The sequence below is a fragment of the Xylaria bambusicola genome (assembly GCF_022495145.1).
Source record: "Xylaria bambusicola strain CBS 139988 unplaced genomic scaffold F5B22scaffold_21, whole genome shotgun sequence".
Taxonomy (NCBI): domain Eukaryota; kingdom Fungi; phylum Ascomycota; class Sordariomycetes; order Xylariales; family Xylariaceae; genus Xylaria; species Xylaria bambusicola.
In genome coordinates, this window is record NW_025953574.1 from 565,792 (window position 1) to 582,593 (window position 16,802).

The following is a 16,802-nucleotide window of genomic DNA, read 5'->3' on the forward strand; positions in this document are numbered from 1 at the left end:
GATGCATGATATTCTGCCTCGTTTGCCCCCACCCTCCATTGTGGTCGGGGTTTCATGCTCAGCTTGCAGGGTTTGTCGAAGCAGGCTGGAGAGGGAAATATAATCATTCGAGAATACGAGGTATAAACAGAGATTCTGCCACCATCTCACGGAAGTGTAAACGACTATAGAAATAGATCGAAAACTGAACCTCTCTGCGCTACTGCCCTCAAGCTGTGTTCCCAATTGGATTGCTATAAATATACCACAATGCCATACTCTACAGCACCCAAAATTTATTCTCTCCTTCCCGAGCCACTATCAGCTCAGTTTGTAAGCACTTTCCTTGGACGTCTCGTGGTAGACAAGTCCCGCCCAACCGACAACTATGGCCCCGATATCAAAGTTGACTTAAAAGCCATTGTTCCTGATCTCTACGATGAGCCTGCCTCATTCACCGACGTGACCAAGGTGATGCAAGTCACGAAGGAAACGGAAGCTCAACTCACCCTAGCAAAACTTCTGGAAGTTTTCCGCCAACACACCTTAGAAAACGGGGAAACAGTGGAAACCCCATTATTCCGACGTTACCGCATGAGTCGTATTCCCCAAAAGTTTGAGTCTCTAAAAAATGACAACGCATACGCGAAAGAGATTAAGGACTTGAGCAAATATCTACAAGCAGGTCAGCACCTCTGCCTAGTCACAGGTCTGCTTACATGTAGCAATCACAAGACTACGCAATACAGTGAGGACATATCATCCACTGGTGGAAGGGCGGGCATTCCTTCAGAGGCACTTCAGGCGGCTGGAGCGCCTCCCGGAATGGAGATGAATATTGCTGCTCGTGGGGGAGGGTTGGAGCATACAGCAGGCAGCGCCAGAGGGGTTGGAGAGATGGTGCTTGCAGTGTCGTATCATGAAATTAATTATAAGAAGCAACAAGGGAGCAAGTGGTTCACTCGGAGATGTTTCCCTTGGAGAGCAAACAATAATACTACGCTAGAGCTGGTTCCAATTATAGGCAAGCTGGCCACAGGGAATCTTGATGGCTTTTTTCGTGGCGATCAGGCTCTAGGCGAGGGATCTACGGCCATTCCTGTTGGGCATTTGGCGGATGATGATGACGTTTACAATTTTCAGCTCTGTCTGGAGGAATCATCTTAGAATGACCTCCGGCCTCAAGCGAAATAAGAAATCAGGTGCCAGTGTATACCTATTCCCTTGTGTTTCAGCGTGTAGCCTACAGCACGCCAGGTCGCGCCCAGTTGCCTTGTAATAGGTGGCTTAGCCTTGTTGAAATTATGGTAAGGGTTGTTATATTATCCATAGACTCTATCCTATAGCATTGAGCTTACGGAGTACAAACTACTTTATTAAAAGCGGCATCCCATGCTAATCTTGATTCAGCCAGTGAAAGCGCCCATTATCACTTTCAGTCCGGTCAGATTGCCTCCCTGTTAAGCCATGCACGTGTAACTTCGCCAAACACTGCCCAATCTGAGAGCCAGAGAAGGCCGAAGTGGCTTAGGGGCGAAACCGGTAGCATGTCTGCGCTTTGAGCCCCCAATATTCCAAGAACCCCACCAAGTACGTTATTTGTCTCATCGCATGGAATGGAAATGACCTAAGCCCAAGCCCATAAATAATATTTCGCAGCAAGTCTCTGTGTCGTTAGAGCTTCATTATACGGAAGCCTGAGTTGAACGGAACGATCTCTTTACCAGTTATCAAGCTGTCAATACTGAAACAAAGAACTAGAGACGAAGGGATGAAGAAATTATTGAAATGGGGATTTGGGGGCACCGACAAAGGAAACCGTGGTAAACAGCCTGGCACTGCGCTGAAAACAGAGAATCAGTCAATTGTTGATGTTTCCCGCAATGAGAATGAAGACAACGCTGGGTTGAAATTTCTGTATGAGCCTACAGAGAAAGGCCTTTCAACGCTGGTAGAGTAAGTTTCAATATCGTATTCCGTTATGCTTATTGGGGCTTTCCACATGTAAATTTCTACAACGCTACGTCATGACTGATAGAAATGCTCCTAGTATCGTTTGTATTCATGGACTCAGCGGCCACCGTGAGACGACTTGGACGGCCACAGAGCCTGGAACTGGGCGTACGGTACTTTGGATCAAAGACTTTCTACCCAACCAGTTACCGTATGCTCGCATCATGACCTACGGCTATAGCTCTCAAGTCTTTACTGTGAGACATCTTACACAGCGAACTTTGTATTCGCAGTCTAAAACACTCCTCGCTGCGTTGAAGAGTGTTCGGCAAGATGGAAACGCTCCCAACAGACCCCTGATTTTTATCTCCCATAGTCTTGGGGGGCTCATCGCCAAAAGTGCTCTCATCCATGCAAACAATGACCACGTTTTCAAGGACATCTTGTTATGTACAGCCGGTATGGTATTTTTTGGCACACCACATCAAGGTATCCCCGATAGTGATAGATCTTGGGTAAAAATTGTAAGCAATTTGATTAATCACAAAATCAACTGCAGTAAAATGCGAAACACCATGGATTCGAACCTCAACTGGCTCCAATTTCAGCTCGAGCAATACAAATCTCTCGATGGGTCGTTTCCTACCTACTGCTTCTATGAAGTTGACGCGTCTGGAATAAGTCAAAAAGCTCCAATGGTGAGCCAGATACACCACCAACTACCTCAGCTATTGTTCTCACATCCTATTTGTAGACCACACCTCGCATATCAGCAGTACCTTTAGAACTGCTCAATACGATGACTTTGACGAGTTTTCCACGGCAACAACCTCACGATGATCTTTGCAAATGGTTACATGAAGATTTTGAGTTTAACGAAGCCATGAAGCACCTTGTTAAAATGTGTGAGGAAGCTCGAGACTTAGTAAGGCAAAACGTTGTCATGTATAATTGGTGCCGAGGTAAGAGGACTAATTCATTCACTGTTGATGATTCTCACTAATCTGTCTGAAACTAAAATCAGATCCATTTAAAGAAGAGGGGGAAGTTGGGGATGAGTTTCTCATTCCGATGAGTCTACCCCTGCATTGTGAAGAGCCTTTTCTCGGGCGCGACCCAGAAATTAGAGCGATACATAGTTATCTAAGCATCCCTAACGAACTCCATCGAGCGACGCTCCTCGGCCCTGGCGGGGTTGGTAAAACACAACTTGCACTAAGGTATGTATACGCCTATGAAAATCAATACAGCTCCGTGTTTTGGCTGGATGCTCAGAATCGATTCACTCTCCACTCGTCCTGCCTAAGATGTGTTGAGCGATTGAAGAGTCACTATGTTGGCACATCAAGAGGTGAAGATCGACTCAGAGCACTGCAGCGCCTTCATCTTGGTGGGTTAATTGACGAAGATGGGCGAATCCAGTCCTGCCAGGACACGCCAGAACTTCTGTTTTTGGTATTCAAGAAATGGCTTGAGTGGCCCGGCAATGATAGGTGGCTGCTTATTATCGATGGTGTGGATCAAGAACCCGGTTTGGGAGAGTTTCATATTGACAAGTTCCTCGACTCGCTCAAGAATGGCCATGTAATAATCACAAGTCGATCTGGGTCGCGGGGCCACACTTTTAACATCCAGGGACTCGAACCAGACGATGCCATGAAACTACTTAATTACCTTACAGCCGAACGACAAGATATGACATATTGTAAGATCCTATATTCTATCACTATCGATTGCATTATAACCTTGCTTAATCCTATAATAAGTCTTGAACTAACATAACCTCTGTTTCGTAGTGCAAATTAGGGAGCTCGTCAACCAACTCGAACGACTACCTCTGGCGATCCAACAGGCGGCGGCATTTCTATCGAGGACCCAGTGGTCAATTGGAGAATACGTGAATACTCTAAAATCAGGAACGGCTAGCCATTCTAGCGACACTCCGATATTGATGGTGTCAGTGCAACATCTCGACAAGAAATTGGTTGACCTCCTCAACACTATCGCGTTCTTGTCAGACAGCGATGTGTCTGTTGACTTGATCAAAAGTGGTGTTCAAAAATTACAAAGCTCCACGCCATATTCTCTCGTGGAGAGTTTGTCAGTGCTTAAAAGATACTCCCTTATCAGATACGATTCAGCGACACAGATGACTGCACTGGTTAACTCCAGATGGACAGAGATGTTGAGAGACAAAGTAAACACTCCGGACTATAAATCGCGAGCTAAGATAGCTTGTTCGAGTGTATCGTCGTATCTAGAATCTGCTATAGGAGGTATAAGCTCTATAACTTACACCTCCAAGCAATATCGATTGGAGGAGGAGCTCCTCCCATATATGGAACGATGTGTGAATTACATCGAAGTTCTATCACCAGAAGAAGTAGACTGGCATATTTTGGGACATGCGTGTCGACGCCAGGGGCGACACGATTTGGCGAAGCAGTTCTATAATCAAAAGATAACTCTGAGGGCCGAACTGCTTTTAAATGATCTACACGACATGGAGTATGCTTTGGGCCCGACACATATTCGCACAATAAGGTGTGCCGACTTGGCTGCATCTCAATATCAGGAAGAAGGCGAACATGCGAAAGCTGAGATTATTTGGCGAAGGGCCAACTCATCGCACTCTCGCACACTTGGCGACTACCATCCCTTGACACTAAGGACTGGGGCAAGGCTAGCTTTGACTTTACAGCAACAGGGGAAATACAGCCAAGCAAAGGGGATTTACTCATCGGTGTGCAATGCTACAGCCATTGTTCTTGGTGACGAGCACCCAGAAACTCTAAAGCTAATGACGAACGTTGCGATGATGTACACACTCGAGCGGCGCTTTGATGAGGCAGATCAAGAATATAGAAGAGCACTTAGGAAAATGGAGCAGGTACTAGGACCAGATCATGAGGATGTGAAAAAGATAATGACGTACATAACGCTCAACAACAAACAGAGGCAACCGAACGTGGGAGGAGTTTCTGAAGACTTCCAGCCTGCGACTATTTTGTTGGACTGGTAACACACGATCATGTTGATATTATGAGGTTGTGGTTGGTGTACAGTGTGATATATTGCCAGTAGGAACAGTCTAAGTAGCGAAGTGCGAAGGGGTACCTCAATTTATATAGACAGATGTGTGTGGGTCGTTGTACCCAGCCACTGCCTGTTACAACAATTTGAAACTAATTACCGAAGTTAAATGCTGCAAATGAATGAATTATCTAATGCCATCATCTTCATTGATCTACTGTCGAGTTCAGTGGGCAGCAAATACTACAGCCACTACGCCCGACGTCTTCCAACCAGGCTTATGATATATAATGTGATTACAGGCAATTGCCACAGCATACTACTCCATGATCACAACCAGCTCTATCATAATATATAAAGGCTTTGGTTTAACTCTAGAGAATAGTCTATAGTTTTTGATTATAATGGTATAAATATTTACATTGTATGACACTTCTACTGATATGTCGCCTTCATCCTAAGTGATAAATCTGGATAATAACGCTACTACCTATGATAAAAGTGCATATCTTGAATACCCATGCTAACAATGGATGCATTTCTGAGTGTTGGCACAGTAATTAATTACCCAGGCTTTTATATAGGCAGTCATAGCCATGAACAGAAAATGGCATCGAATAACACTCATTGCAAGACTTGTAGAAAGGGTTACACGAAAGTTATGCTGCGAGCTTTGCAGGAGGGGTGCAAGCGTACAGTTATAAACTCGTGCTTTCGACGTAATCATCTAGAATAAAATTAATTTTAATTGTTAAAGTTGCTTCAAGGGTCCATTGCAAGACTGGGTGACTATATTTCTAACAATTTAAGCAATTTAAACACCATTCAAAGTAATCAAACATTTTATTCCTTGATACGGACGATATCATGACGAGCTCATGAACTATTGTTAAAATGCCACTACGCCAACATAATCCTACCGCGGTCTTTTACCTTGTGCATTTGCGATAGAGTGATTGATCTTGAGTTGCCTCCAAGACCCTAGTATGTTTCGCCCCGAGCCCCGCCATGCCCGTTGAGCAATGTATGAGTTTGATAGCCGTTCGACCAATTATAAGCCTAATGTTAGTTCTGGCACACAATGAACATGTGATTAAGGAACCTCCGATGTTGTCAATGTGCACAAAAGTTCTGCTCTTACCCTTGCCACGGACAAAAACGATGCCGTTAATCCCGTGCTATGGTGGACGGTCGGAACGGTCGGGGGTTCTCTGTTTTCCACCAACCGGCCAATCGCGAACCGGAGATACTAACCTCTGCTATAAGTAACTATTAGACTAACTACCTATAAACTATTGTATAATAAGAATTTATGAAAAGTTTCATGCAGGGTGATTGAATACCAACAGATAACCGCCGACCGTCCATGCAAGATTAATAACAGCCTTCATATGAACCCACCCTCGCGACAATCCTTATACTAACTCGACTGACGGACATTTCTACCTTAATCTCGCATATCGCATCTCTGAATCTTGGCGCTTAGCAATGAAGCTCATAATCGGAGGATCGACTGGATTTGTCGGTGCAGAGCTCATTCAACAAGCTCTGTCTCACCCCGCCATCACGACCGTCGTCGGTATCAGCCGGCGTGAAACACCAGCGCCCGCCGAGTCGCCCAGCACTACGGCTAAGTTGGTCTCGGTTGTTTGCGACGACTTTGAACATTATCCAGACCATGTCAAGAAGGAACTGGAGAATGCTGATGCTTGTATCTGGTAAAGTTGGCAATATCCTGCTACCTGTTGGTTTCAAGTTCATGGCCTGACACAGTAGCAGGACTATCGCTGTGACCCCGGCAAAACTCAAGTCCTCATCCTGGGAGGAGACAGTGAAGGTCTGCCGGGGCTACGCTCTTGCGGCTATCGAGACCATGGCAGCTGTGCCACGCAAACAAGATGGACCGCTCCGTTTTATATACATCAATGGGCACTTCGCCCCCCGCGACCGATCTGAGGTCACACAGCCTATGGATAGTGGGATCCTCGAAATGGCCCTGCTTCGGGTACGTTGCTATTTCTATTCACCATGCCTACAGAGCTTATAGAGTGAGAGTGCCAACAAATGTAGGGTAAACTGGAAGATGAAATCCTTGCGTATGCAGACCAGACCAACAATGCGTTGGTTGCATGTATCGCCAAGCCCGGGCTTATTTCCGCACCGGATAGGAAAGTGCCATCAATTCCTGGTCTGCCACAGATCGAGCGTCGCGATATCGCTGCAGCTCTTCTCCATCAGGCCGTGACCGGGTTTGAAAAGGATATGTTGTCCAACGATGACATGATCAGGATTGGACAGAGCGCATTGAGCAAGTAGTAGGTTTTGTTGTATTACGGCCTATTATGGGGCAGGGGATGAGATCGTGAATGACAGTTTAGCTTCGATTCCTGAGATGGACGAGTTTGCGCGGCGAGCTTGCTCTCCCGAATTTTTTATAACCCATAGCGGTGTATGCTGATATGCGCAAAGGTGTCATTTAGATGCAGGTTTTAGGAAGATATCATCGCAGGCTATGAACTGGACTACGCATCCTATCGCGGCAGCGTCTATGGTGCCGTACACGGAAACTTCTATAGTGCAAATACAGAGTACTAGTACGCCACCATCATGACCTTGCGCAGCAATGGAAACCTTGTCATGCTCGAGACGATTTACTCTTGCCATATTTGAAGTCATGCTGTCTAATACCACTGCGATCACAGAGCCGACAAAATGAAACCCCGTGTTCCCATAAGCGGAAAAGACACCCGAACTCCCTCACGTGAAATGCATGGCATGTTATAGATTTTCATCCTTGCGAAACTATAAGATGAACATATCAAGGTAGCGAAAAGTATGTCCTGAAGCCTCGTCCCTCAAGAAATATCGTTGAAAGATTATTCCCTTGTTATCAACCCGCTTCAGTCGTATCTACATCTTCCTTCGCACTCTTATTCCTTTTCAGGTAACATACAAGATCGGTCAAGCGATAGGTCAGGTAGCTATATTACTCCACAGATGATTAAATTCTCTAGAGCAGAGTAGGGATATGTCAAGAGACTCACCTCCTGGCAGCAGACGGCATCCCTCATCTGCTTGTCGCATGCAGCCGTGAAAACGGCATAGCTAGTTGGTTGTGTATCGGCTGTGGGGAGGATTTAGGAGGTTGGGATTAAGATACAGCTGGACTGTGGAAGAATATATACATACGCGGATAACAGCTATTTGGCGAATATTAGATATGGGTAGTTTGCACACGATGCGAGCCCGATCTTTCTAGAAGATACAGAGGGTCTTCAATTCCAAGGATGGACATACGCTTTATATAGAACGCCGCTCACATCAGGGAGGCAGCATTGTGGATCCGTATACGTTACCGTGCGACATGGCCGATATAATCGACGCTCTAGCTGGATTGTAGATGATGATACAATGTCGAGACAGATTGCGGCGATCAATGGCAGATACTTCATTGTGGAAATTTAGATAGAATAAATATTTGATTTTCTGAGTAATTATTATACTTAGCGAGGTGGCAGTTTGATATCTACCATGTCTCCGAGGGAGAACTAAGACCTTTATTTATGTTTAGGAATGAGGTGGCTTGCTCTGTGTGCTCTTGATTCCTGGGGACCTTAGGTCATCAGCCATGATTTTGCACTCACAAATGAGCCTTAACCAATAACCTTTAGGTTCTAATCGCTTCACATGATTTTCCATCAACGCTAGAGAAGTTTTAGTTGATGCAGATCAGCCCCAGAGACCTATAGATTGCTCCTTGTGGCTACTCGTGGAACACAGCATTTAGTCATCGTCAGACCTGGGATCGTAGGCTGGAGACGCGGAAGAGCCAATCAATAGTGGTATTAATGCCTCAGTAAGAAGATAGATGTCCTCATATTCTCTACTGGGTACCACCTTAGTTACCAGACTAATAGTTGCCTTCGTCACTAGCTCAACTAGTGAGAAACAAGTCAGGTGATGATTTTACCATGAATTATAGATTAGTTATCATTCCTTAATCGTTTGTGTGGAGTATTTGAAAACTCCCATCATTCAGCAATGGTCAGTAATAGGTGTGTAAATTGTACAAGGCGCGGACGAATGGGTTTAACACATTCGGCACGTGTAACATGTGAGCTGAAGGCGCTATCATATGAAGTCGTACAAGCCACAATGCTTTGCGTCATATCAGCAGCCTCAAACCCTCCTTCAAGCCTAGTTACGATAGCTAAACAAGCAAAGATCTCCTAGCTTCGTGTACTGTAGCTCACATATACCACAAGGACCCCAGTCGAATCTTGTTGAACAAATGGAACTAGTGAGAATGGTACCACCTGCTGGGTAATGGCTAAACGCCTCTCAATCAGAATCCATACTAGAAGGCGGCAATAACTCCCACATTTGACACGTAGAGTCAGTGGGTATTCCCAACTTTTGACTCCCGTCGTCATAATGTCCGTAGTCCTCCACGCGGAAGCTACCGGGATGATAGTTCCAAAGACGAGGCTCCCGCGCAACTCTATCGAAGTCAGGGTGCTTGGTTTCTTTAACGATGAGACCGAGTAGAGAGTCTCAGGAGCATGTAGTTAGTGGCTAGCCTAGAAATCTCGAGAGCTGTTGCCAATATTCCCCCACTATTGTAGTTATGTAATAACAAGTATCAACAGATTGTATAATATACAGGTGCAAGGGTTTCAAGAATATTATAAGTTTTCAGTGTATAAAGTAGACTCTTATGCTCATTTGCATCCGTGACTTATTTATTACATCCGCCCTCCTAACTTGATAATGAAATTATCGAGGGCGGACGCTGGCCACCACGTTGGGCAGGCTCCGCTGGAGCAGGAGGATCCTGATTTGGGGGCGGATCCGCTTTATATACCATCTCCTGCAGGAAATCTTGAATGTCTCTATCTGTTTCTTTTGTTCCATTCAGCAGGAAGGGTTCCTCTGTTTTGTTAGCGACACCCTGTGAGGTTTTAGATAGCATATAACCAAGATTTGGACGAGTTCTAACATCCACAGCCACTATGATTGATTCACATCTATTAGTAAGGCTAGTAGTCTGTCGTAGAGAGCACTCACTAGATCGGCAGACACGATCTCGCAAATCTGAATCAATGTTAGGGTTCGGGTCCACGTCATCGGAGAGTTTTTGAGCCATGGTTTGTATGCCCTTGTATATGCCCGTTTGCTTTCTACCTGTCAGAAAGAGAAGGCGGTGATACTTGCGTTCCACATACTGGAATGCTAGGAATCTGTATATAAGACCTTCATCCATCCAAATAACTATATTGCAACTTAAACTTCTAAATAATCTAATAGGATTATATATATTACTTTTAATAGGTTATAAATTTGGACGTTTATTTAAATATATCTTTAACTATTAAGGGTTAAAATTATACTTTATTTTTAACCCTTTATTATTTATAAATATAAAATAATAATATATATTAGAATTTTACTTTATTAATCCTATAAATAAAGATTATATTAAAATATTATTACTTTAAATAATAATTAATAAAGCTAAGTTTTAAAGGTTAACTTAAAGAATTTTTAACCTATTAATTTTTTAAAATAAATAAAAGTTAAATAAATTATATATAATTAATTATTTAAAAATCCTTAATTTAACCTTTTTCTTTTAATAATTATAAAAATAATTATAATTATATTATTAATACTTAATAGTAAAAATATTATTAAATATTTATTATAACCTTTATAATTAAATATAACTTTAAATATTTAATATTATTTATTTTTTAAACATTTAAGCTTTTTTTTATTTTATATATAAAGTTTTAATATAATTTAAATACCTTTTTAATTAAGAAAATATAAATAATTAATTTAAATTTAAATTATATTAATTAATTACTTTTATTTTGATTATTATTATTAAAGGTATTTAAAGTTTCTTTTTACCCTTTAATGCTTAATAATTAAAATCTTTTTAATTATAAAGTTAATATTTTATTTAATTATTAAACCTTAAAACTAATTACTTTAAAGGACCTTTTTATTAACCTTAACGCCCCCTTTTTTAATATTAATTTTTAAATTAAAAACCTTAGTTTAAATTTACCCTTTATTTTAATTAAAAACTTTTAAAGTAATCATTTTATAAACCTTTTCCTATTAAACGTTTTTTTAAAAGATTTATATTAATAATATATTATAATATTAAACTTTAAAAAAGAAATTAATTAAGAATTATTAATTATTACTTAACCTTATATTATAAAACCCTTTATAATTATTAATCTATTTATTAAACTAATTAAGTTAACCTTATTAATTATTATTAAATAATATTAAAAAGTTTAAAAAGGTAGCCCTTTTTAATAGTTTAAAATAATAATTAAAGTAAAGTTAAAATATATAAAAAAAACTTAATATAAATAGGTTTATTTAAATATTATTAAAAAAGCTTTATAAAATAACTCTTTAATAAAAAAAAGGAAAAAATAAAAAAACCTTCCTTATTAAAAAAAAATAAATAGTTTAAAAAATATAATATAATTAATATTATAATTTAAAGTAAATTATTATAAAATATATATTAATAAATTTAACTTATATTAATAAAGCTTTTTAATATATTTACTTTATTATAAAATAAATTATATTAAAACTATAAATTTAAAAAAAAGGTTTAATTTATATAATATTATTAATAATAAAAAGAAATAATATTTAAATTTATTAATGCATTTCCCACTTAACCTGGCCACCCAATTGACCTGGCCACCCCCCTACCCTATATAAAAATCCAATGTTCCAATCTAGAATAACTTAACTAAAATTAATCCTACAATTTAATAATTAGCACCATTAGATCCGTTATTGAATAAGGAGTCCAGTGGTATATTTTACTATTTTTTATAAAATTTATTAAGCGAGATATTAAGCAATACGCTAAAAGGGCGCTAGGTAAGGTTTATTTTAACGCTTACTTTAGCGTATTGCTTAATAACTCTACGAATATAAGTTGTATAAACTAGTGAGGGGTACCGTTAAATAGCTCTTCTTATTATAAATCTAATGGTATATTTTATTATTTTATACGACTAATATTCGTAGAGTTATTAAATTATCACGTGATTAACGCACCGACGTTATTTATATGGGCTAGGGGGGTGGCCAGGTCAATTGGGTGGCCAGGTCAAGTGGGAGATGCGTTATTAATATTTTTATATTTTTAAACTTAATTAGCTTTATTAACCTATATATTATACTATACCTTATAACTATTAAAATTAATAAATTAATAATATAATTAACTTAATATAAAAACTATACCTTTATTAATATAATTAATAAGATAAAGAAACTTATTATATTAAGAAATATAATTTATTATTTAATAATTAATATAAACTTAATTTTTATATTATACTTTATAAAACTTAATATTAAATTCCTCTTTTAAAATAATAAAACTTATACTTTAAAGAGGAATAATATATTTTTAAAAGGTATAAAATATAATAACTTATATATAATTAATTAATTTAAGTTAAATATTAAAGTTATTATTATTACTTTTATTATTTATTCCCTTTTTAATTTTAAATTTATATTATAATATAAATGTTTTAAATATATTAATAAATTCTTAATTAAGAAATTAAGAAATATTAAATATATTAAGCTTTAAAAACTAGCTTATATATATAAATATTATATTTAAATTAAAATAAAGGAAATACTTTATATAAAAAAGCTTTAATAAAGTATTTATTTATTAAAATTATTATATATTAATATTATAAATATCCTTAAAGTAATATTTAAAAGCTATAAAAGCTTTATATATATTATTATTATATATTATAATTTTATAAAAATAATATAAGTATTATTATTTAAAAGTAAAGGAAAATTTATTTAAGCCTTTAAATCTTTCCTTAAATATTATAAATGCTTTAAATAAAGATATTATATATTTATATTTAATAAAGTTAAAAAAAATATTAATAAAGAATTTAAATATTATTTATTATTATAAAGTAATATTAATAAAATAACATTTATAAAAAAGTAATAAAAATATATAAATTTATTATTATTTAAATAATTTATTATATAATAATATATTAATTTAATAATTAATTTAAAATATTATTATATAAAAAATAATATAAATAAAGGCTTATTTATAATTATATAATAATAATAAAAATTATTAAAAAATATTTTTAATTAAATAAAAAGGGATTAATATTTATTAAATAAACCTTATCTTATAAAATATTAACCTATTAAAATTAAAATTCCGATAATTATATAATTCTTTTAAAAAGTAAAAAGGTTATAAATATTAATAATATAAACTTTTTTTAAAAAATCTTTTACTCTTTATTTAATTTAATTAAAACAATTAATAAAAAAAATAAATTTAATAAAGCTTTAAAAATAAAATTATAAAAAGCTTTAAAAAATTAAATATAATAAAAAAATAAAAATTTAAAAATTTCCTTTATATTAAATTGAAAAACTATATATTAATTTAAAAAAGAAAAAGATTAAACCTTATTATAATAAATATTATATTAAATATTATATTAATTATTATATTAATTATTACTTTATATAATATATTTAAAGCTTTAATAAATAAATCCTTTAATAAAATTATTAAAAATTTTAATAATATTTTAAAGCTAAATAATAATAATAACCTTAATTATTAAAAAACATTATTTAATAATATTAAAAATTAAAACATTTTAAGCATTATATTTAATATAAAATTAAAAATTAATAATAATAATAATAAAAGTATTAAGTTTAAAATATAGGTTTTAAAAAGATATATAAAGCTTATATTATAACTTTATTATAATAATATATACTTTATAAATTATAATTATTAATTATTTACTTTTTACTTTATTATTATTACTTTAAAAACTATTAATATAATTAAAATTATTAAATTAATTAATTATAAAGCTATTAAAAAGAATTTATATTAAAATAAATAACTAAAGGTAATAAATAATAAATATAATTCCTTAATTAATAATATTACTTAAGATTTTATATTAATATTATTTAATATAAAGATATTATTTAAAAAATAGGTTTATAAATTTAAATAAAATAAATTAAAAAAAATAATTAAATATAAAGTTAAATAAATAATTAAAAGATTTAAATAAAAAAATAATATAAATTATAATAAAATGTTTATCTTTATAATTAAACCTATAAATTATAAAATATTATTTATAATTATTATTATTTTAAACTTTAAAATCTATTAAATAAATATAAAAATAATATTTTTATATAAAAAAGTATTAAAGGATATTTTTATTAAATAACTATTAAAGTTTATAAAAGATTTAAATATAATTTATAAATTTAAAAAAGCCCTTTATAGATTTAAATAAATACTTTAACGCATCTCCCACTTGACCTGGCCACCCAATTGACCTAACCACCCCCTCAGCCCATATAAAAAACGTCGGTGCACTAATCACGTGATAACTTAATAACTTTACGAATATTGGTTGTATAGAATAATAAGATATACCATTAGATTTGTAATAAGAAGAGCTATTTAACGGTACCCTTTATTGATTTATACAACTTATATCCGTAGAGTTATTAAGCAATACGGTAAAGTAAGCATTAAAATAATCCTTACCTAGCGCCCATTTAGCGTATTGCTTAATATTTCGCTTAATAAATTTTATAAAAAATGGTAAAAAATACCGCTGGACTCCTTATTCAATAACGGATCTAATGGTGCTAATTATTAAATTGTAGGATTAATTTTAGTTAAGTTATTCTAGATTGGAATATTGGATTTTTATATAGGGTAGGGGGGTGGCCAGGTCAATTGGGTGGCCAGGTTAAGTGGGAGCTATATTATTTAAAAAAAATATTTATAGAATTTAAATTTTAAAATTTAAATAAATTAAAATATTAAAGATTAAAGTTAACCTATACTCCTTTATTTATTAAAATAAAAGTATTTAAAAATAACTTTATTTTAAATTTAAATAATTAAAAATAATATTAAAAAGCTATAAGTTTATTAATATATATAATATTAAATATTTAATTTAATATAATATTTATTATTTTTAAATATAATAAATATATAATTAAACTTAATACTTTTTATATTAAAGTAATAAAATAAATATTTAAATACTTTAACTTTATAATTAATTTAAAATTAATATATAAAAAAGGTAAAATTAAATTATAAAGCTTTATTAATTTAAATTAAAAATATATAAAAAGATTTATTAATTAACTTTAAAGTATATATTTAATTTAAAAAATAATACTATTAATTAAAGTTTAAAAAGATAATTAATAATTTTATTATTTTTATTTAAAGTTAAATTAAAAGGGTAAATTTAAATTATTAAAAAAGCTATTTAAATATAAAAACTATTAATTAAATTAAATATTAATTTAAATAATATACTTATATTTATTTATAATAATAATTAAAAAGTAATTTTAACTTTATATAATTTATTATTATATAATAAAAGGAAATATATATTAATTTAAAATTAATAATATTAAAAATAAATTATTATTAAAAAAGTTAATTTTAAATATATTTTAACTATTAATTAAATAATAAATAAATTAATAAAAGTATTATTAAAGTTAATTAACCTTTAAAAAGTTTAAAAAATTATTAAGTTTAAAATAAATAATAAAGCTAAAATAGTTTATATATAAAGTTAAAAAAAAATCCTATATTAAAATTAATTTAAATTAAAATATTTTTATTATTATATCTTTTAATAATAATAATATATCTCCCACTTAACCTAACTACCTAATTAAGCTAACCACCCCTTTAACCTATATAAAAAACATCGGTATATTAATTATATAATAATTTAATAACTTTATAAATATTAATTATATAGAATAATAAAATATACCATTAGATTTATAATAAAGAGAGCTATTTAATAGTACCTTTATTAATTTATATAACTTATATTTATAGAGTTATTAAGCAATACAGTAAAGTAAGCGTTATAATAATTCTTACCTAGCGCCCATTTAACGTATTGCTTAATATCTCGCTTAATAAATTTTATAAAAAATAGTAAAAAATACTGCTGGATTCCTTATTAAATAATGGGTTTAATGGTATTAATTATTAAATTGTAGGATTAATATTAATTAAGTTATTATAAATTGAAACATTGGATTTTTATATAGGTTAAAGGGGTGGCCAGCTTAATTGGGTGGCCAGGTTAAGTAGGAGATACATTAAAGAATATAAAAATTATTTTTATAATTTAAAAATATAAAATTTAAATTATTAAAAATTAAATTATAAAATAAATATAAGTTTAAAAAAATTATTAATAATAATTTAAAAAAAATTTAAAATAAAACTATAAAGTATTTTAAAATAATATTTTAAAAAGTAAAATAATGCATTTTTTACTTAACTTAATTACTTAATTAATTTAAATTTAAATTATTAAATGTTTTTATAACATTTTTATAAATTTATATATTATAGTTAAGTTTATTATAAACTTTATAATATTAAATATAAATTTCCTTTTTTTTTATATAATAATTAATTTAATATATAATGTAATTTTTTACTTTAAAAATACCTTATATTTTTATTTAATTTTTAATATCTTTAATAATAAAAGATCTTTTATTTTATAATTTAATTCTTTTTATATAATAATATTTATTAAGCTTATAATTTATTTTATAAAGGCTTTTAACCTTTTTCTTTAATAATATAAAATAATATATAATATTAATTATATTATATATAATTTAACTTAACCTTTTAATAATAAATATAAAAAAGCTATTTTAATATT

The 16,802-nt window shown here is 32.7% G+C and overlaps 4 protein-coding genes across 4 annotated transcripts; 3 read left to right on the forward strand and 1 right to left on the reverse strand.

The window, feature by feature from the left end:
* Window positions 1–87: 87 nt before the first annotated feature.
* F5B22DRAFT_607476 (uncharacterized protein) lies at window positions 88–1,371 on the forward strand. The gene has a single exon (XM_047975006.1). The coding sequence runs from the start codon at window positions 250–252 to the stop codon at window positions 1,144–1,146; it is 897 nt and encodes a 298-aa protein (XP_047830789.1). The 5' UTR covers window positions 88–249; the 3' UTR covers window positions 1,147–1,371.
* Window positions 1,372–5,129, forward strand: F5B22DRAFT_607479 (uncharacterized protein). Its single transcript, XM_047975007.1, has 5 exons — window positions 1,372–1,935; window positions 2,030–2,630; window positions 2,687–2,894; window positions 2,957–3,637; window positions 3,729–5,129. Exons 1-5 carry the CDS (start codon window positions 1,751–1,753, stop codon window positions 4,952–4,954), a joined length of 2,901 nt encoding a protein of 966 aa, XP_047830790.1. The 5' UTR covers window positions 1,372–1,750; the 3' UTR covers window positions 4,955–5,129.
* Window positions 5,130–5,822: 693 nt separating this feature from the next.
* F5B22DRAFT_607483 (uncharacterized protein) lies at window positions 5,823–7,740 on the forward strand. Its single transcript, XM_047975008.1, has 3 exons — window positions 5,823–6,683; window positions 6,745–6,970; window positions 7,036–7,740. Exons 1-3 carry the CDS (start codon window positions 6,454–6,456, stop codon window positions 7,279–7,281), a joined length of 702 nt encoding a protein of 233 aa, XP_047830791.1. The 5' UTR covers window positions 5,823–6,453; the 3' UTR covers window positions 7,282–7,740.
* Window positions 7,741–9,009: 1,269 nt separating this feature from the next.
* Window positions 9,010–10,144, reverse strand: F5B22DRAFT_607485 (uncharacterized protein). The gene is made up of 2 exons (XM_047975009.1): window positions 10,033–10,144; window positions 9,010–9,975 (listed from the first exon to the last, which is right to left on the reverse strand). Exons 1-2 carry the CDS (start codon window positions 10,109–10,111, stop codon window positions 9,725–9,727), a joined length of 330 nt encoding a protein of 109 aa, XP_047830792.1. The 5' UTR covers window positions 10,112–10,144; the 3' UTR covers window positions 9,010–9,724.
* Between the last annotated feature and the right edge of the window lie 6,658 nt (window positions 10,145–16,802).